This window comes from Thunnus maccoyii, chromosome 6 (genome assembly GCF_910596095.1).
Source record: "Thunnus maccoyii chromosome 6, fThuMac1.1, whole genome shotgun sequence".
Classification (NCBI taxonomy): Eukaryota; Metazoa; Chordata; class Actinopteri; order Scombriformes; family Scombridae; genus Thunnus; species Thunnus maccoyii.
Window position 1 is genome coordinate 33,533,129 of NC_056538.1, and position 21,268 is coordinate 33,554,396.

Below are 21,268 nucleotides of genomic sequence, written 5' to 3' on the forward strand. Positions count from 1 at the left end.
TTAAACATACATTTATACTCTGCATAGCCATATATACTATTATACAGTCAATGTAACTTTATATACCATTCTGTTGTCTCTGTATAGATCACTTTACTCTGTATGTAACTTTATATACCATTCTGTTGGTTATGCTGGTTATCATTTATACATCACTGTCGCCTGTATGTTCCTATTTCATATCATTCTTCATAAGTCTGCATGTTATTACTTTACATTTATATCAACTGAAACACTGGTTACATTCACCAGTACATAGATGATGTTGACATCTACACCAGAGCTGATTGTACAAAGATTAAATCCCTGCAAATACACACACACACACACACACACACACACACACATCACTCAAACTATTCACGTGTATTTGCATGTTGCTGGATGTTATTTGCATGTTCCTTGATCTCGTGTTACAGCACAGAAACATCCAGACTACAAATCTGTACGTCCAGTTTTATGTAGAGATTTATCCTGTAAATACTGTGTTTGATACTTTCATACATGTTATATAATATTTATATACTTTTTTTTTTAGCTTTACCTTCATTGTGTTTGTCTTTGGCATGAGATACAGTTCATACAATCTAAATAAAATACTGTAACATGCTAAAACTCATCATGCATGTTAACATAAAACCTGCAGTACATCCAGCCATCATCATCCTCAAACATAACTTTGTTGTCTTTGCTTAGTTGTAAAAAAAAAAAACATTTTAAAAGCAAAATCTGTAAATTCCTTTAAGGACCTTTTAACCACAGTATTATTTCATGTAAAACACTTTAATGTATGAAAGCTGCTATAAAAACTCAACTGGAGTCATATTTCCTTCTGTGTCGACAGATTTATCCAAATAAATCTGATTCTGATTCTCTAAAAACTTTCATTTTATAATCACTTTACATCTTTATGATCCCTGTAGAGATTTATTTTGCTCCACACACAACAATAATAAAATACACAACCAGACTGCAAACTGCCCTCAAACGAGCTTCTTTCACTCTCCTCGGAGGTTTTAAAACATTATCACGACTCTTTAACTGTTTTTATTCATTCTCTGTTGATTGTGTCCTCCAAAGAGAAACTACCTGATTAAATGAAGTTTAGGACACAACCAATCAGGACGTGGTGTACCTGAGTCCACCTGAGTTCTCCAGTGATCAGAGAAACAGCAGGCTGCTGTCTGCAGGTCCTCTGCGAGAGACAACTGACACAAAAGTAATTGAAGGAGTGTATTTTTGAGAGAGGACTCACCCTGCTGGCTGCTCTCTTTGCGAACGCTGCTCTCTTCCTCGTCTGCCTCCTCGCCTTTACTCTCACCGGACAGCAGACGACGGAACAGGCTGCAGTAACGGGTCATCGCACAAAAAACCCCTGATTCAGCTGCACAACAACACCGGAGCTCACAGGGAGGGAGTCAATCAGCGAGAGTCAGTCAATCAGTCCGGACATCAATCAATGAGTCTTCAGCTTTAAACACACTCAGAGGATCTCAGGACTCATTACACTCTACTGAGGTGATCCGGTCTGTTACTCTGTCCAGTGTTTTCTTGTTCACATACCTCTGACAGCTCACGCCTCCACGTGACGACACACACACACACACACACACACACCGCTCAGCTTTTGTTACACCGACTCGCTGGTGTTTCCTCTCTTGAGTGCAGCTGTCTTCAAAAACATACAAATGTGAATCTGTCACATGAAGTCTTAATGTCTCACTGTAATAAATCAAATACCGAGCTCCTTCCTGTCCCCGGCCGTGTTAAAATTAACTTCTTTTCATTAAGGAGTCAGTTTGTCTTTTGTCGCAGCAGCAAAATTTGATCCGCACTTGGCCGAGAGCATCCTGTCATTACCACGGATGATATCCCAGATATTATTGTATGTCCTACTTCTTCTCCAGGCTGATATAAATCATAGGAGGCCGATGTGAGTCATGCTGATAATGTCAGTGTGTTTTCCTGCTCGGTTTGCTCAGTTTGCTGGTTTGTTTTAGAGCTTTCTGTTATGTAAAAAAAAAAACACACATAGAACAAGCAAGTAAAGAGACGTTAAGCCTTTAGGTTTCCATCTGAATATGGTGCAAATTTTAACTGAATTTACAGAAAATGATTAAAAGAAAATGTGAATTTTTGTTTCCATCGACTCCCAGCAGACAATCAGCTGATTCAGTCGAAGCTCAAAGAATGGAAAACATGATGGAAATATGACGTTTCTGTTAGTTTCATGTATCGATGTGAGGAAGGTTACAGTCTCCTCATCATCGCTCCACACAGCTGCTGTTACACCTCAGACAGGAAACAGGTTTAACGGATATTTCCTCACATTTTCAGATGGAAACACAACCTGCTAAAAACAGGGTAGGGGCTATAATTTATCTAAAATGTAAAAAAATAACAGTAAATAACTATTTAATATAAATATTTGTCTGAGGTGGTATAAATGCCAATCAGGTGACTGCTGTGTTTTATCCTAAAGAAGGCAGAAAACCTGTTTATTTACATTTTAAAGATCCCATATTGGTCCAAATATGAGACGATATTTTAAACTGGAGATCACAGGAAACAGGTTTAACAGATATTTCCTCATATTATCAATGTTTCCACTTGAAAAAGAAAATAAATACAGTTTGATGGAAACACACCTGGTAAAAATACTGACAGATAAAACATTAAAGGTATCAGTTGAAGGGATTAATTATTGATCTAAAATGTAAAAAAAATAACTCTGATGCATTAATTTCAGCAGATGAAGATGAGTGACTGCTGTATTTTATCCTAAAGAAGACAGTAAACCTGTTTATTTACATTATTGGCCCAAATATGATATTTAAACTGGAAATTACATTGATAAAAGTTAGGTTTGTCTTCTATTTGAACGCAGAGAGAAGCAGCTCCTACAGAGACTGTTGCATTCTGGGTTGTTTGTAGCATTAATGTCGCTAGGCTAGCTACTTTCTTCCAGTGCTAAAAGTGTTTGTGGGCTCAGTTTAACCTGCAGCAGCTTCTGAAGGCTCCTGTGATGTGTTTTTTAAATTGACGAGGAGTGAAAACGACGTTTTTTTTACTGCAGAAACACAGCGAGGACTGAATCAGCTGTCAAACAGCAGAAGAAGAATCACTGCTGTCAGTGAGGATGAGGAGCTCAGACACAAACAATGATCAGTGACGGCAGACGGAGCTTTGATGGGAACATGAGGACTCTTCACTGCTCGGATCAAAAGAGTCTCAACAGGACGAGTGTCAGAGTGTGTTTATCTTTAACGAGCTGCTGGAAAAGGTTCATCAGGTTAATTAATACAGTATATTTTTATATCGTTAAATAATCTCCTCACAGGGTTCATGATGTGTTCAAACACACTGGGAAAACTCACTGACCCCTGATGCTGTTTCTGCACATTTATGAGCTGCGTTCATTCTTTCTGAAAACATTTAGACTGAAGTCATGAATCAACATTAGAGCTGCAACGATCAGTCAATTAATCAATCGACAGAAGATTAATCCTCAACTATTTTGATAATTGATTTATTGTTTTGAATCATTTTTTAAGAAAACAAATGTAAAATATTCTGGTATTTTCTGGTTTGTTTAGTCTCTCTGACAGTAAACTGAATATGTTTGTGGACAAAACGAGACATTAGAAGACGTCATGTTGGACTTTAGGAAACACTGATCAACATTTTTCACCGTTTTCTGACATTTTATGAACCAAATGACTAATCAATTAATTGAGAAAATGAACAGATGACAGATTAATTGATAATGGAAATAAATAAAGTGACTTGCAGCCCTAATAAACATTGCAATGTTAATGCAGTCGATGCAACAAACAAGACCATTAAACTAAGTGGTCGGACATGGAGGAAGATGTTTGGATCAGTGGAGGCACGAAGGACACACATGACTGATGACATCACACACTCAATATCTAAAACATTCGTTGATATTTACTCCATAATCCAGCATATTTACACAGTCCGTATATGAATGCAGGTGGTGAAGATGAGGTGACGCACAGTCATGTTCACTACAGTGATTTTATTATGACTGTAGTCAACTAAAGTAAATCTTGGTCGACTGAAATCGTACATAATGTTCAACTAATTGATTAATCAGGGGGGACAGAGTGAACTCTCTTTAGCATCTTCAGGCTAGGCTAACCTATTGTTGCTAACTTTGGAGCTAACCTCCTTCACTTTTCCAGCATTTGGGGAAACAACAGACGTGACTTTTTAGCATTTATTAACTGACACACTGTAGTCTGTGCTGTACATTTACTGCCAGACTGACAACTTACTACTAATCTTTTCCTCTGCTCCGCTCGCATCCACCGTCACCTCTCTGCTCCTCGCTACGCAAACATATTACGCAATGACGTATTCCTTAACGGAGTTACGCTACCAATAGTTTCCATGGCAACGACACAGAGGTTGACTCACATACCGGAACAGCGCTGCACAGAGACTCCCAAACGCTATTGATTTACAAATGAATGGATATTTGGTGTTATTTTTTGCAATAAAAAATAATTGTTTTGGCCTGGCGGGAGTTCTCATTGTGTCATTCTGGAGAAACACAGATTCAGTAACTGTTCAGTAAACGTTGAGTACAGTTAGACCCAGCAGGCTCCATCAGGTTGGGCGAGTTCAAAGTTGTGAAAACAGCGGGGGTGTTTTGAATACACCCTCGTTGTTTTCACAGGTAATTTGTTAGTCTGTCCCCCCCGCCGCAGGAAATAATGGATTCATCCCAAGCGACAACCTCCGGGGCTGAAAAATGAAGCCAAAAACTGCAGTTCCTTGAATGGCCACTTGAGGCTCCAAAAGCGAGTCAATCCCCATAGACCCCCATGTTAAAATGCCCAACTTTACAGCAGAAATAAACATGTTTACAGCCCAGTACAAACAACGGTTTTGGTCTCTGTAGCTAATTTCCTCTTTCATGACAACTGTACGGGGGGTGAATCTTTTTATAACTCACCTGTTTAAATTTTATTAAGCCGTAAAGTTCTGCATAATGACGGACATGACTGCTTTGAGTGACAGGTCCGCCAGCCGCTAGGTGGCTTGTTTCAGCCATTCGGCCCGCCTCTTTGCCCATTTTTGATTGGCTGGGAGTTACGCAGCGTCACGCACTGCCAAGATGGCGACGGGTGACGTCATGGTAACTACGTCCATATTTTTATACAGTCTATGGTGAAATCACGGGGGGGGGGGGGGGGGGGGGGGCAAAAACAGGAGGGGCTGCTGCATTCATGTATGCATGCATGTTACACACAACAAAACTACATGAAAACTAAAACCATACTTGGTGATATAAGCACAGTATTAAAATCTATTATCACTCTGTTCTGCATCATCATGACATCATGCTGACATCATCATGACATCATTATGACATCATGCTGACATCATCCTGGTATTTCAGCAGCTGTGCTCCACTGACCAGCAGTGTGAGCAGCATACAGCCTGGTGTCCTCTGGGCTCTGGGGGTTTGGGAACGTGATGGTGAGACAGCACATTGTGCTCAATATTTCATTAATAGTTCAATAATAAATCACAGATGTAACATGTTAAGATGTGAGTTGCTTATGTCTTTTAAAACTGCAAAGGTGCTCAGTAGCACGAATAACACTGCTGGTTGATTAACGTTTGATATGAAGTGATATTAAATGTATGAGAGGAATCATTATACAATCCTCCTCACCGTCTGCGTCGCCAGTTTCTCGTCTCTGAAACGTTCGTACACACGTGTGTGTTTATAGATCTCGACTGTTTCAGCAGGAAGTGACGTTCGACTCTTTCAGGTCCCGTTTTGTGCGACAGTTATAAACGAGGCCCCACGACGTCGTCGTCTCTGAGAGCGAATGTGATCCTGCAGTAAGAGGAGAGGAGTTATTCTGAGACCGGAGGGGTTGAACACAACTATTTATACCAGAGCTGCTGTCCAACAAACTGAAAACACTTGACACGCTCTCATCCCTGCAGCTCCACTTGTAAGATGTTTGTTTTAAAGCGAGAGTCCAACATCTGTGACTTCTCTGACTGATACCGCTGCGTCACGTTCAAGAGCTTCAAAAGTGCCTCTAAAGGCTCCGATGGAAGGAAGGTAATGATGAATATTTCAGAGATGAAACACCGACTTCCAGCAGTTATTCCACTACAGGCTTTAGAGACAAATATTCCAGATTTTTCTTAATTTTCTGGGATTTTTTACGTCTTAATGATGAAGCAGACAGTAGAGGAATGACAGGAGGAGGTTTACGCCGTCGACACTTTAACCTCTGGCTCAGCACACACACACGTAGTCCACATTCAGGATGTTTTACTGCCTGCAGCTTCAGGCTCAGGGTGAAGCTGTTAATCATTAGAAGATCCTGATCCAGAGGAACAGTGAGGGGGGGCAGGGGCGGGGGGGGGGCATGCAGAGACCAGCAGACACTTAAACACCTGCAGGCACCACAGACCAGCTATCAAAACACTTTTTATACATATTTATTATTATATTTATTATTATATTTGAGATGTCAGGCAGCTCCAGCTGTGGTTTATCTGTGTTTAAGTCTAGTTTATAATGAAACTGTATATTTGTGTTTAAGTGTTTTTAAGGAACCAGGAAGGAGGAAAGTATTCAGAGACACATTTAAGGCTGCGGCTAATGATTATATTTTCATTATCGATTAATGGATCAGCTGTTTTTTTGTGTGAGTAACAGTTATTTATTAGTTGATCAGCTGATAATGACGTCAGACTGAGAAAAAGCTGCAAATCATCACAGCCAATAAATAAATAAATAAATAGTCTTTTTATTTGACTGATTAATATTTAGTTGATTGACAAATCCTCTAATTATGTCTGGAGCTAAAAGCTTTGTGATGCAGTGATGCTGAACTCAAAATATATATTTATTTATATAAAAGTCAAGTTTTTGGTCTATAAAATGTCAGAAAATGGTGAAAAATGTGGATCAATGTCCTTAAATGTCAAAGATCTTCAGTTTACTGTCAGAGAAACCAGAAAATATTCACATTTAAGAAGCTGGAATCAGAGAATTTGGACATTTTTTCCTAAAAAATGATAAATTAACGTTGGAGATGAACCGATAAACGGTTGCAGCTCTGACGGTGTCGTTGGTTTGAGACTTCCTGTCATGTAGAAACGGAGCCGAGGCTGATGGGAGATTTAATGCAGATCCATCCTGTTCATCTGCTGCAGCTGCACCGACCGACACACCAGACTGTTCATCAACCCTGGGAGTGTGTGTGTGTGTGTGTGTGTGTGTGTCAGTGTGTGTGTGTGTGTGTGAATGTGTGTGTGTGTGTGTGTCAGCATGTGTGTGTGTCAGTGTGTGTGTGTATCAGTGTGTGTGTGTGTGTCAGTGTGTGTCAGTGTGTGTCAGTGTGTGTGTGTCTGTGTGTGTGAATGTGTGTGTGTGTGTGTGTGTCAGCGTGTGTGTCTGTGTGTGTGAATGTGTGTGTGTGTGTGTGTCAGCATGTGTGTGTGTCAGTGTGTGTGTGTATCAGTGTGTGTGTGTGTGTCAGTGTGTGTGTGTATCAGTGTGTGTGTGTGTGTGTGTCAGTGTGTGTGTGTGTCAGTGTGTGTGTGTATCAGTGTGTGTGTGTGTCAGTGTGTGTGTGTGTCAGTGTGTGTGTGTGTGTGTCAGTGTGTGTGTGTGTGTCAGTGTGTGTGTGTGTGTGTGTGTTGCAGAGAGCATTTGATGAAGAACCTCATAAAGAATTGAAAGCTCTGACTCTCTCTCTACATGACGATACACTTTAAGGTTATACTCCCCCCACCCTCTCTCTCTCTCTCTCTCTCTCTCTCTCTCTCTCTCTCATTCGCTGTCTCTCGCCCCTCCACACTGTCTCCATGGCGATACTCTTAAAGGAACACACCACCCCTTTTTTTTTGGATCGTCCCATTTGTCAACACAGAGGTGATACTCTACATACTAACGAGTGCTGAAATGATTAAAGATCAGATTTACTTTATTTTGGAGCTACAGATATTAATCCATTAATTAATCAACAGGAAATTAATCTCCACCTCATTTCTTAAACACAAAATGTCAAAATTCTCTGATTCAGCTTCTTAAATGTGAATATTTTCTGGTTTCTATGACAGTAAACTGAATATTTGATGACGTCATGTTGAACTTTAGGAAACACTGATCAACATTTTCTGACATTTTATAAACCAAACGACTGATCGATTAATCAAGAAAGAAGAGTCTATAATGATAATAATCATTAGTTGCTGTTTTTTAGATATTTTGTATCTTTTACTTTTGTATTTTCTTTCTTGAGTTCAGCGTCGCTCCAGACAAACTAGACACTAAATATTAATCAGTTGATTGTTTTGAGTGATTTGCAGCTGTCGTTATCAGCTGAGCTAATCAATAACAGCTGGGTCTCTGAGTACTTGAGTCTATTATCCAAAAAGTAATAAACAGAGTAATCAATAATTCAAATAATAATGAGTTATCACACTTATTGTTTATATGTCTTTACATGTATTGTGACCGGAGCTGCAACAACTCGTCAGTTAATCAATCAGATTTCCAACGAAAGGAAATGAATCTGCAACTATTCTGATAATCGATCGATTGATTGATTGATCGTCCTGTTTGAGTCTCAGATGTGACGATTGTTTGTTTTTCTTTGTCAACGTGTGATTTTTTTTCACACTTTTTGAACATTTCATCGACTAATCGATTAATCGAGAAAATAATCTGCAGATTTATCGATATTGATTATATATATGATGATGAAATAATCATTAGTTAGAACCTTAATGATCACATCACAGTAAAACACGTCAGCTGTGAGTTTTGGGAAACGTTTTAATAAATAAATAAATATGAATCTGACGTCGTCTCGTTCTCTGGATTCACAAACATACAAACAAACATTCCTCTGATGGAAACCACAAACAAAACAACAACAACTGTAAGTTTAATTTATTTTACTTTATTTAAATATGTCGTCATAGTTTATATTCATTTTTAATTTTATCACTACTTTTATTATTATTGTTAATAAAACTTTGATTTCCTGCTCTCTGAAGCAGCCGCCTCTTTAAGTGATGTCACACGCTATCAGCTGTTTGATGATGTCATCTGAGGGCTGCAGGTCACATGATAAACTGATCACAGATCCATAAAGTGATCAGAAACTGATCCATAAACTCATTACATATGTTGTATGTTGATTTTTTTCCACTGAGGGTTTAAATAAAAAATATAATAATAATAATAATAATAATAATAATAATAATAATAATAATAATAATAATAATAAGGTGAAATAAAATATATGCATATATAATATTTATAAACTAGAGTTTAGAAGGAGGAGCTGCTGGGAAAGATGGAGACAGAGACTGGAAACCAGTAAAGAGAACAAAAGGCCATAAAACAGGGAGGGGCACACACACACACACACACACTCACACACACACACACACACACACACACACACACACACACACACACACACACACACACTCTCTCATCAGCCTGTTTGTGCTGAGCTCAGCACCTCCTGCTGGTTATGATGCTCCGGGTGGAGGAGGGGAGTCTGTGTGTGTCATCCGTCAGATGTTTACAGTCAGCTGATGAAGAGGAGGAAGATGAAGCTCATCTGATATGAGTAGAATGTCTTTCAGTGTTTCATAGTTTATTTAAATGATTATATTTTATTTCTGAGCGTCAGAGATGAAGATTGAAACACACTGACTGTGATCAGTGATGCTCCTCGTTCGACGCTGCTGTGGTGAAACTGCAGCATCAGATTTAAAACCAACCAGATGTGTCCTGATGTTCTCTGTATTTACTGCTGCATGGAATGAATGAATGAAATGTCTCTGCGGTTAATTATTTTTATGCTTTAGAGAGTAAACAATTCTCTCATTCACTCCACCGCCACTCCCTCTCTTCTCTCTTCTTCTTCTTCTTCTGCTGCAGAAAACACAGCTCTGGTCTCGAGTCGACGCCTCATGACGCTTTTGATGCCCGTTCGGCCGTTTAAAACCCACAGCTGTACTTCAAAACACACATCAGACGCTTCCAGTGTGTTTGAGTCTTCATGTTCAGCTGATGAGACCAACATCTTCATCACCAGATGAAGGTCTGAGAGGAGTTCACACATGGAACTAAAAACATAGAATCTCCCAAAATGTGCAAAACAAGAACAACAGAAGATCTGCATCATCATCATCATCATCATCATCATCATCATCATTAGTGCTGCACCAATCTGACTTCCTCTTTTATCTGCAGATATGATCTGAAACCAGTCCAGACTTCAGTGTGTGGATCATTTCTATTCCCACATGGAAACGTTTAGAACAGAAGAACTATGAGTCTTCATCTACTGGTCTCTGTAGATGTGTTTGTTTAGCATGTAGCTAAAACACAACTAAAGCTACATCAGGTCCTCGTCTATGATGAGTCATATTTGAATAACAATAACTAGAACATGCTTTATGCCAGAACTACGCATATCACCTCACACCTTCTACATCCTGTCAAGCACACATGTGTAAAACTCCAGACCTCCAGGACTAACCTTACGAGAGACCACTGGTGTCCCTAAACCTCTCCGAAACCTCGCTGGTCGCTGGTGACCCGGTGGATGTTAAGAGGTTAAAGGTTGTGAGTAGGGATGCACGATATTGGATTTTTTGCCGATATCCGATATTTCCAACTCATTGTGGCCAATACCGATACCGATATATGCACATATTCTTTTCCAGCTGGCTGAGGAGACTATTATATATGCAAGCATAGATTGTACTAAGTATGATCAAGAAAGACAATATATGAAGGAAGAACTGAGGAAGACTGAAGTTCAGGAGCTCAGCATTAAAACCTTAATGAACCTGCTGAGTGGGAGCAGCAGACAGAAGGATTAATGTGTAGGATTTAATCTCTGGTCCAGACTACAGAGCAGAAGGTGGCGGTAATGCACCTAATACGCTGGTTGCCAACTGCCGTTATAAACCAAAAAGAAGAAGTTTTTTGTTTTTTTTCCAAACAGAGTGGTTTCCTCCGCAGGCTGCACTTCACTCAGCAGCCCATCAGACCTGCTGCTTCTTCCCCACTTCCCATAACAAACCGGGGCTCGGTGCTCCGGTTGGATCCACATAGAGAGCCGGGGCTAACGTTAGCTGGGAGGCTAGCGGAGGCTAGCTGGCTGTGCTTCCCTCCGGTCATGCTAAACCCAACCAGACCTGAACCACAGCGTTATTGTTTAACAGTGATGTGTTTAATGGTTTTATAAAGCACAGACAGATGATGTCATCCTGATGATTACTGCTGATAGATGCGCCAGATTAGAAAACGCCGCCATGTGTCGTTCTGGAGTCACATGATCAAACCACAGATCTGCAGGTTCATTTGGACGACATGCTAACATGTACGGATGGATTTGAGACGTTGACATTTGGAGTAAAGACGGAGAAAAAGAGGTGAAATCCTGCTACTATAGTTTGTTTACGAAGCCTCCAGAGCTAGAGGAAGCTTCCTGAAGCTGACCAATCAGAACAGAGTGGGCTCATTGGGAGGCGGGGCCTTAAAGAGACAGGAGCTAAAACGGCCTGTTTCAGACAGAGGCTGAACTGAGGGGCTGCATAAAGGACCAGTAGAAGATAAATAAGGAGTTTTTAACTGGAAATCATGCAAAGATATTCCAGTAGAGCCCCAGAATATAAATATAGAGCTGGAAATATGCAGAATAGGTGTCCAGATCAGGATCAAGGCTAAAAAACTTGGATTGGAAAATCTTAAATTGTCATAACACAAAACAAAGCTGCAAAAATAGACTTTCTATAGGATGTGTGGGGGAGTCAGGAGACTGTATACAAGGTCTAAAGTTTAACTTCACTCAGACAGTGTTTGGGTGTTTCTCAGCTGATCAGCAGAAACAAACAGAAATCGACAAGAAATACACACCTCCTCTGGGACTGTGTGTGTGTGTGTGTGTGTGTGTGTGTTCATTCAGTCTCTCAGGTTTCTCTGTTCTGGCCAGCAGGTCACTACAGTCCTGAATCTTGTGGATCTGATCCCAGAATCAATACGACACGCTGGTCTGTCTGCTGTAAACAAACACACGGAAACTGAATCCGACACCTGACTTCACCTGCACACACACACACACACACACACACACACACACACACACACACAGCGCTGCTCTCTGTGGTCACATCAGGCCCCGCCTCTCTGGGCGTGTGCCTGAAGACCACATGGAAAATGTTTCTACATACTCAGATAAACCTGCCGTCATTCAGACATGTGGATAACAGCTCTCTCTCCAGGATGCTAGCTGCTTCCCCCCCGTTTCCAGTCTTTATGCTAAGCTAAGCTAACCAGCTGTAGCATCATATTTAGTGTACTGGACAGCTTTAGTGATGTCATAAAAATACTGAAAAAGGTTGATATTTATTATTCTTTGTTCCTTATCGTACTTCGATTTAAAGATAATCATTCTCTCAGTTTTGGAACAACAGTTCCCGTAATGCTTTGGAGGATGTGAACAGGATAGGTTCACTGAGTTACGCCGTTGGCTACATCTTGAGCCCATATTTGTTCATATTTTGGCATATTAACGCCATTAAAATTTATGTGAATCAGCTGTTTGCAGTGTAACATGACGCACAGACAACTATCACTGATCACTGTGATACTGAGGAAAACTTAAAGTTCTGAAAGGTCTCTGATTTCTACGGAGATTATGGAGGTTTATTCATGACATATATCAGATATGTTGATATCCTCTGGAAGTGCAAGTCACACTGAATATAAGAATATGTTTTTCATGTCTGTATGTTCAGACTTGACAGAGTTATGACTCTGAGAGGGAGGACGAGTTGACACAAATTGTGGCTAATATTAGCTTATTGCTGCTAATATTAGCTTGTTGCAGATAATGTTAGCTTGTTGCAGATAATATTAGCTTGTTGCAGATAATGTTAGCCTGTTGGAGATAATGTTAGCTTGTTGCAGATAATATTAGCTTGTTGCAGATAATGTTAGCTTGTTGCAGATAATATTAGCTTGTTGCAGATAATGTTAGCTTGTTGCAGATAATATTAGCTTATTGTAGATAATGTTAGCTTGTTGCTGATAATGTTAGCTTGTTGCAGATGATGTTAGCTTGTTGCTGATAATATTAGCTTAATGCAGATAATATTAGCTTGTTGCAGATAATATTAGCTTAATGCAGATAATATTAGCTTGTTGCAGATAATATTAGCTTATTGCTGATAATATTAGCTTATTGCTGATAATATTAGCTTGTTGCTGATAAATCGGTATCAGTGTAAATGTCAGCAGATAAGTAACTAGAAAAGTCAGCACAGAAATACTAGGTTACTAGGTACTAGGTTTGAGATCATGTAGGAACAGTTTCACCCTTATATAGTTTGTCCACCAGAGTATCTTGGTAACAATAAACATATAAGGTATAAAAGGATCTGTGAGGAGCCGTGGAGAAAAAAAAACTAATTTGTGCTCTTGATTAAACTCTCAATTTAAGCTTTTAAGAAAGCAATGAAGATGTTTCCCCTGTATGTCAGCTACAGCTGGATCCAAGGCAGCCAGGAAACTCTACAACCACGGATGCATTAAGAGAATATAAAGTACATCCACATATCTGAGTTCATGATCAAAATAAAACCTTATTAAATCCAAGTGATCCACAGTGAGGGAGTACGCAGGACGAGAGCACAAAAAGCATTTTTCTCTCCGTGGCCCCTCCCGCGCTCCGTAGATCTGTACGCTGATTGTTTGTGTATGTTAAAAAATACAATCAGCTGATTTTTTAATTAAATTTTTTTAAAATATCACCTAGATATCAATACCAGCTTTACATTCCAGTGTCAGTCAGGCTGTAAACGGTGTCTGTATGAGAAATAAAGAGAATAAGAGTGTTTCCCAACATGCTGATGTGTTCCTGCAGCAGGCTGCGTGTTGGTGATGATGATATTATAGAGCGTTTATCCTGTTTAGTGTATCATGCACAGCAGAAAGCTGACTCACTCCAAGCTTTTCACTCCCATCTCTTCAAGTATAAACCTTCACAGACGTTTCACTGACATCAGCACAGTTTTCAGTCTGACAGACGCGAGCCTGCAGACGACGATCCTGTCCAAACACTTCCAGTCCAGCAGCTGTCAGATCTGTTTAAATTTACATGAAATGAAAAACCAACCTGTCACAGTTCCAGTTAGAGCTGCCGTGATTAGTCCAATTCATCGATTAGTCGGCAGCGATGGAAAATAACTCAGTACATTTACCATTTAGAGGTACTTGTACTTTACTTGAGTATTTCCATGTGATGCTACTTTCTACATTTCAGAGGGAAATATTGTACTTTCTACTCCACTACATTTATTTGACAGCTTTAGTTACTTTTCAGATGAAGATTTGACACAATGGATAATATAACAAGCTTTTAAAATACAACACATTGTTAAAGATGAAACCAGTGGTTTCCAACCTTTTTGGCTTTTGACGTCTTACAAAAAGCAGTGTGTAGTCGGGGTCACATTTCACATGTCTATGAGTTGCTAACAGCTCCACCAAATAGTGATTTTTCCCTCTAAACTTCTCACATGCTTTCATTTCAATAAATGTTCAAATGATCCAATATTTCAGCAAAAATCAAAGATTAGAGAAAAAGTCAAAAAAACTGAAAACAGATTTGTGTATCAGAACTTTGTTTTTTCTTCTTTCCTCTCCCATTAATCATCTCACCACCCCTCAGATTTATCTGCTGACCCTTTGGAGGGGCCCCACCCCTAGGTTGGGAACCACTGGACTAAACTAGCTAACTGTATATAAAGTAGTGTAAAGTAGCTCCACCTCCAGCAGCTACAACAGTAACATGCTGCTCTAACACTGATGCTTCACTATTAATAATCTAATGATGTCATATATAATAATATATCAGTCAGAGGGACCAAACCACTACTTTTACTGCAATACTTTAACTACATCAAGCTCATAATACTTATGTACTTTTACTAGTAATGGAGTATTTTTATATTGCTGTACTGATAGTTTTACTGCAGTAAAGTATCTGAATACTTCTTTCATCACTGTTAGTCAGAAATGAATCAGCAGCTATTTTGATCTTCAATGAATCATTTAAGTCGTATTTTTCAAGTAAAAACACCAAATATTTCATAGTTTTAGGTTCTCCTGTTAGAGAGTGCAGCTTTTTGGTCTTAAATTAACGTGAATTGAATGTTTTGGGGTTTTGAACTGATGTGTTGGCATCAGTTTGTGTTTTTCACACAGTTTCCTGATGTTTTATTGACAGTAAATAATCTGCAGATTCGTCGCAGCTTTCTATCAGAAGCTGCTGTCTGTCAACACTGAAACAACGAGGCGTTCACTGACCCCGTTTACACAAGCTTACAGTTCATCAGAGGGGTCAGAGGTCAGAGGTCAGATTCTGTAGGTCAGCGCTTCGCTCGATGGCAGCGATGGATCCGAACTGCAAACAGCCGTCTGACACTGACTTACAGCTGCTTTCTTCTTCTGTGGTGACTGATACACAAAGAACTGCAGCTCCCAGAATGCATCACTCTATATGGACCTCTGTACAGGACACACACTGTCTTTCTGTCTCTCACTCAGGCCACATATCTGTCTCTCTTCGTCCTTCTGTCTGTCTCTCTGACTCTCTAACCTCTCACCTGTCTGTCTCTCTGTCCTGTTATCTGTCTCTCTTCGCTCTCTATGTGTCTGTCTCCCCCTTCCTGCCCCGTCTGTCTCTCTAGTCTCCTTAAAATATCTGTCTGTCCTCTCACCTGTCTGCCTGCAACATGCTGCCTGTCTGTCTCTCTGTCCTGTTATCCACCCCTTGTCACTCATCGCTGTCTCTTTACTCTCTTACATGTCTGTCTACCCTCCCGTCTCTCTTTCTCTCTCTCTGTCCTCACATCTGTCTCTCTGTCTTCCTGTCTGCCTCTCAGCCTCTTGACTGTCTCTCTCTCAGTACTCTCTCTCTGACTCTCTCACCTCTCACCTGTCTCTCTGTCCTGTGTCCTGTCTCTCCGTCCAGGTCAGTTTTTTCTTCTGACATGTCTGTCTGCAACATGCTAGTCTTTCTCTTTCTCGTCCCACCTGTCTGTCTCTCTGTGTTTTGCTGCATCAGGCTTCTCTTGGTTAAAAACACAGCAGAAACACACACACACACACACACACACACACGCCCACACACACTCTGCACCCCATCCCATAATAACCACACCTCACAGCTCCAGTGCAGCTGCATTCAGGATGTGAGCGGCGGGCAGGGCGACAGGCAGGGATACCGCAGTACACTTCTACCCAACATGCATCACTCCCCCACATCCATCCCATCAGCGTCTCCACCCTCCAACTTCCCTCCATCCCATCATCCCCGAGCCCCTCCACCCAGCATCCACCCCTCCGTCCCTGCAGTCAGCAAAAAACTTCCAGCCTCCCTCCATCCTCCAGCCTCCCTCCTACCTGCCGCCGGTGCCTTCTCTTTGCCCTCCATCTCCCGGTTCGGCTCGGTTCGGCTCGGCTCGGCTCGGCTCGGTTCTGTTCTGTTCGGCTCGGTGAGGTCTCTTCTCGTCACAAATCCACCTGCCTGCGTTCCTCCTTCCTTCCCGAATCAGCTGCAGTCAACAAGCGTCGAGTCAGAGACGATCTGATCAATCAGCCGCTGATAGATCGATACCGGCGGGAGAGAGGAAGAGGAGGAGGACGAGGAGGAAGAAGAGGAGGAAGAGGAGGGAGGCACCGGGATAAAGAACAGAAAACTAAACGTGCTGTTTTCTCTAAAAGAGCCTCCTCGCGGCGGCGTTTATTTTTTCCTCCTGCGGACGTTGAGGCTCGTGCGTTCACCTGTCCGTGTCCGCGCGCTGCTGCTGCTGCTCTCTCTCTCTCTCTCTTTCTATCTCTCTCTCTCTCTCTCTCTCTGCTCGCGCCGTGTTGCTGCAGCTCGAGCCAGGAAAGCACAGGAGTGACGTCACGCCGGAGGAGTTTTTAAGGTGACATGATGATGGTGATGATGATGAAGAAGAAGATGATGATGAGGTCAAATAAATTATAATTATTATTATTAATAATATGGATTTTTATTTTTATTTATTCTGATAATCATTTAGCTTATTTAAATTAAACTTTTATTTTATTTATTATTTATTTATTTTTATCCTTTATAAATACTCACATATTATTTTTATTGTATTGTTTTGTGCTACATATTGTTATTTGTTGAATAAAGTTTTGTTAAAAAAACATGATGATGATGATGATGATGTGAAATTAATTATTATCATTAAGATTTTGTTATTGTATTTATTCTTATACTTATTTATTCAAATTAAAATTATTCTGAATATTTTTGTTTCTCATTGTATTGATTTTTATCTTATTTTAAACATATTTATTTTATTTTTTTTATCACATCATCAGTCTTGTGTTTGTTTTGTTTTGTGTCTGACGTGCTGTGAACTGTTAATCGTTGAATAAAGTTTTGTTTAAAATAAAACATGAAGATGAGGATGATGATGATGGTGTGAGGAGAATTTTTCATATCTGATTTTGTTGGGTAGCAGCAAGGCATCATGGGAGGCTGCACAGCGGGAATTGAACCCTGAACCTCCTCCTGTCAGTGTTTCATATCAGTATAATAATAATAATAATAATTATAATATCAGCATCAGTCTCAATGATGTGAGGGCCAGAGGAGAGGATATGTCAGATTTAATGCTGCCAACCTCACAAAGAAAAGATATAATGATCAAACTTTCTCAAGAATATAATAAGAAGGTCATTTTTTCCACCATAAAAAAGAAAAAACAGCTCAAGATGCTTTTTCATGTTAAAATAATTACAATGAGAATAACAAGGAAGTTTTTGTTACTTTCCTTATTACAGAATTCATTATAATGATGTTCTCTTATAATAGTAGAAGCTTCTATTGTGACAAACATGCGCTTGTTCTTCTTGTTCTTTCTCTTTTTCCATTTTTAATTTTTTTTATTGATAGTGTACAAAAAGGGATTAACACAAAAACACACAACACAGGACAACAACAACAAAATAATACATAAAAAATATATATTTTGGCTTATTGTACTGTGTGTGTGTGTGTGTGTGTGTGTGTGTGTGTGTGTGTGTTGAGTGTGTATGAGTAAAGAGGGGAGAGAGGAGACAATAACAACAACAACAACAAAACAAAGCTACACTGTCGTTGGGGGGCATCTCTGTTTGGATGTCAGGAAGTCAGGACAGAATTTTTGTAATTTATTTTTTCTTTTCTTTTTATAATTTATATGCTTGTCCGTCCTCCTTTTTATTCTTATACGCCCTCTAGAACGCCCCCCCGTCCCCACAGGAGGGGTCCGTTCATTATTTGGTTTCTGAAGAGCTTTCTTGGTTCTTTCTCTGATAAAAACACATCCAGTTTAACGGCTGGTGTGTGAAACAACTGCTTGAAACGTATCATTACTATTAAATCCTCCTTCTGGACATGAACTGTCGAGGCGTATAGGATACGTAACCATGGTAACCCATGTGCATCAGCATGTAAGTTACATGGATTTCCCCCCATACAATCAGAGAGAGAGAAGCAGTAAAAACAGCTCTGTGTAATTATCTCCCCTGGAATATTAAAGATCTTCTGCTCCTTTTTTTATCCTGTTTCTACTCGTCTGTTATTTGTCATAACATGAGCTCCAGCTGCAGTTCATGTCATCATTTCTTAATGAGTTCTTGAGCACATAAAGAGCAGCAAAATGCTGCATAATTTGCACAATATAACAAGTTATTTTATCATTATAATGAGGAAAATAAGACAACAAGAAGCTTTCTTGTTATATTGAGAAACTGCTGTTCTTTATGTTTAACAACAATTATCTTCAGTTTCTTCTTCCTGAAAGTTTTTTCCTTCGCTGTGAAGCTGCTGTCAATGAAAGCAACACTCATGTGTCACATCGAAGACCTTCCAGGAAATACTGTTCATCCTCTGAGGAGCTGGAAAGCTTTTAAGGATAATATAAACTTTATTGATCCTGCAGCAGGGAAATTCAAATGCATTAGGACACATATAAGGTAAATGGATTACATTAGTGTAAGCAGAGAGGTGTATGACATCACTGTTGTTGGAAATGAACATTATACTGAATTAAACATGTAAGACATTATAATACATGTTTTATGAAAGTGTTTCCTGCCTTTATTAAGGATAGAGACACAACCAAAAATCCAGACCAGCAGGCTGGAACCTGAGATCTAAATCTGATGAGTTTTAATATTCAGCTTCTTTATTTTTATTTTTGTGATTCAGCCAAAAAAACCCAGACTATCTGCAGTGTTGCAGGACTAACTGCAGCATATGTTGTGTTTATATTTGGAGGGTGGTGATGATGGATGGGTTCTGGTTGGCACGGCGACCGTGCTGATGACGGCGAGGAAGAGCTGAGAGCGAGCAGAATACCACGGGAGACGGAGAGAGAGGAGAGCAGGTGGAGGACAGGTGCTGAGACAACAGGAAGCTGGAAAAACATAAAAGAGGGAGAGAGGAGAGGAGGAGAGAATATAAGAGAGGAGAGGAGACGAGGGAGTGAAGCATGTCTATTATTTATTAGATGCGTCTGTATTTATTGATACTCTAATTGTGAATTGATTATTTATTAACCCAGAATATGATCAGAGTGTCTTTTGAACACTGGGAATTATTTATTAGGCTAAATGTTTCAGGGATAATTGAAATTATATAATTCATTTCAAACCTGACGCTCAGTTTTCAGCCTCAAGTGACTGAATGGAAATGACAATAAATGATATTTATATATATAATATATATAGATAGATATATATATATGTAGATAGATAGATAGATATAGTGAAGTTGATGTATAAACACACAATTCTCTCTTTGAAGATTAACTTTTTAAAATGTGTTTTGACATTTTATGTCTTTACTGCATAACCCAAACACCAAGACTATTTATCTTACAACTATTTATGTGATCGTACAGATGCAAAACTTTCAAGATTTTATAAAACTGTTCTTTTGTGACAAGCAGGGTGGTGGTGGTGTGCTGGAACCATAGACTGCATAAAAATATGGACGTCGTTACCGTGACGTCACCCGTTGGTTTCTGAAGAGCGGTTTTGAAGCTCAAAGTGAGCCGCTCCGGCCGTCGCCATCTTGGCAGTGTGTGACGCTGCCTAACTCCCAGCCAATCAAAAATTTGGCAAAGAGGCGGGCCCAATGGCTGAAACAAGCCACCTAGCGGCTGATGGACCTGTCACTCAAAGCAGCCATGTCCTTCATTATGCAGAACTTTATGGCTTAATAAAATTTAAACGGGTGAGTTATAAAAAAATTCACCCCCCGTACAGTTGTCATGAAAGAGGAAATTAGCTACAGAGACCAAAACTGTTTTTTGTACCAGGCTGTAAACATGTTTATTTCTGCTGTAAAGTTGGACATTTTAACATGGAGGTCTATGGGGACTGACTCACTTTTGGAGCCTCAAGTGGTCGTTCAAGGAACTGCAGTTTTTCGCACTTCTGCATTGGCTTCGTTTTTCAGCTCCGGAGGTTGCCGCTTGCTGCCGATTTGAAGACCAGAGTTGCAGCTTCTGGTCGGCGCTGTCTTTTCTTTTTGGAGCCAGGACCCTTCCAGATAAGCGCTACCTCGGACCCAAGCTAACGTTAGCTTACTGAGTGCTGCAGTTTTTGGCACTTCCGCATTGGCTTCATTTTACAGCCGCTTGGATGGAGCACATTATATTGAAAAGTGTTCCTAATATTTTGCCCTGTTCATGTATGTTAAGAGAGTGGACAAAATATTAGGAACTCCATTCAATATAATGCACTCCAGTACACCAGCACCACCCACTATGACCTCAATAATAAACATAAAGAACAATTATCACCTTTCTGACAACAAAAACTGAAAATGTATAAGCTTCATGAATGTAGAATTTATGGCAGAGCTGTTGTATTGGATTGCATTAAATTGCACAGGTGTTCCTAATAAAGTGGCCGTTGACTGTAAATCTGAGCGGAGTTCCTCATGGTTTGATTCTGGGTCCTCTATTGTTCTAATTAGAAATGCTCCTTCTGGGCCAAATCTTGCAAAATAAACGCAGCTATGCAGATGACACCCTGATTTACTTATGTCAGAAAATGACTCTGGTCTCATAGACTCATTGTGTAATGTAAATAACTGGATGCAGTTCAGTTAAATCATCGTATTTGGCCACA

General features: G+C 39.9%; 1 protein-coding gene across 1 annotated transcript in view; it reads right to left on the reverse strand.

Annotated features, from left to right (window-relative positions):
• LOC121898508 (fibroblast growth factor 12-like) overlaps positions 1-17,073 on the reverse strand; it is a 49,801-nt gene extending 32,728 nt beyond the window's left edge. The window contains exon 1 of the mRNA XM_042413651.1: positions 16,508-17,073. Coding sequence (XP_042269585.1) covers positions 16,508-16,538 — 31 coding nt within the window. The 5' untranslated portion in view covers positions 16,539-17,073. The remainder of the gene's footprint in view (positions 1-16,507) is intronic.
• Positions 17,074-21,268: the final 4,195 nt, after the last annotated feature.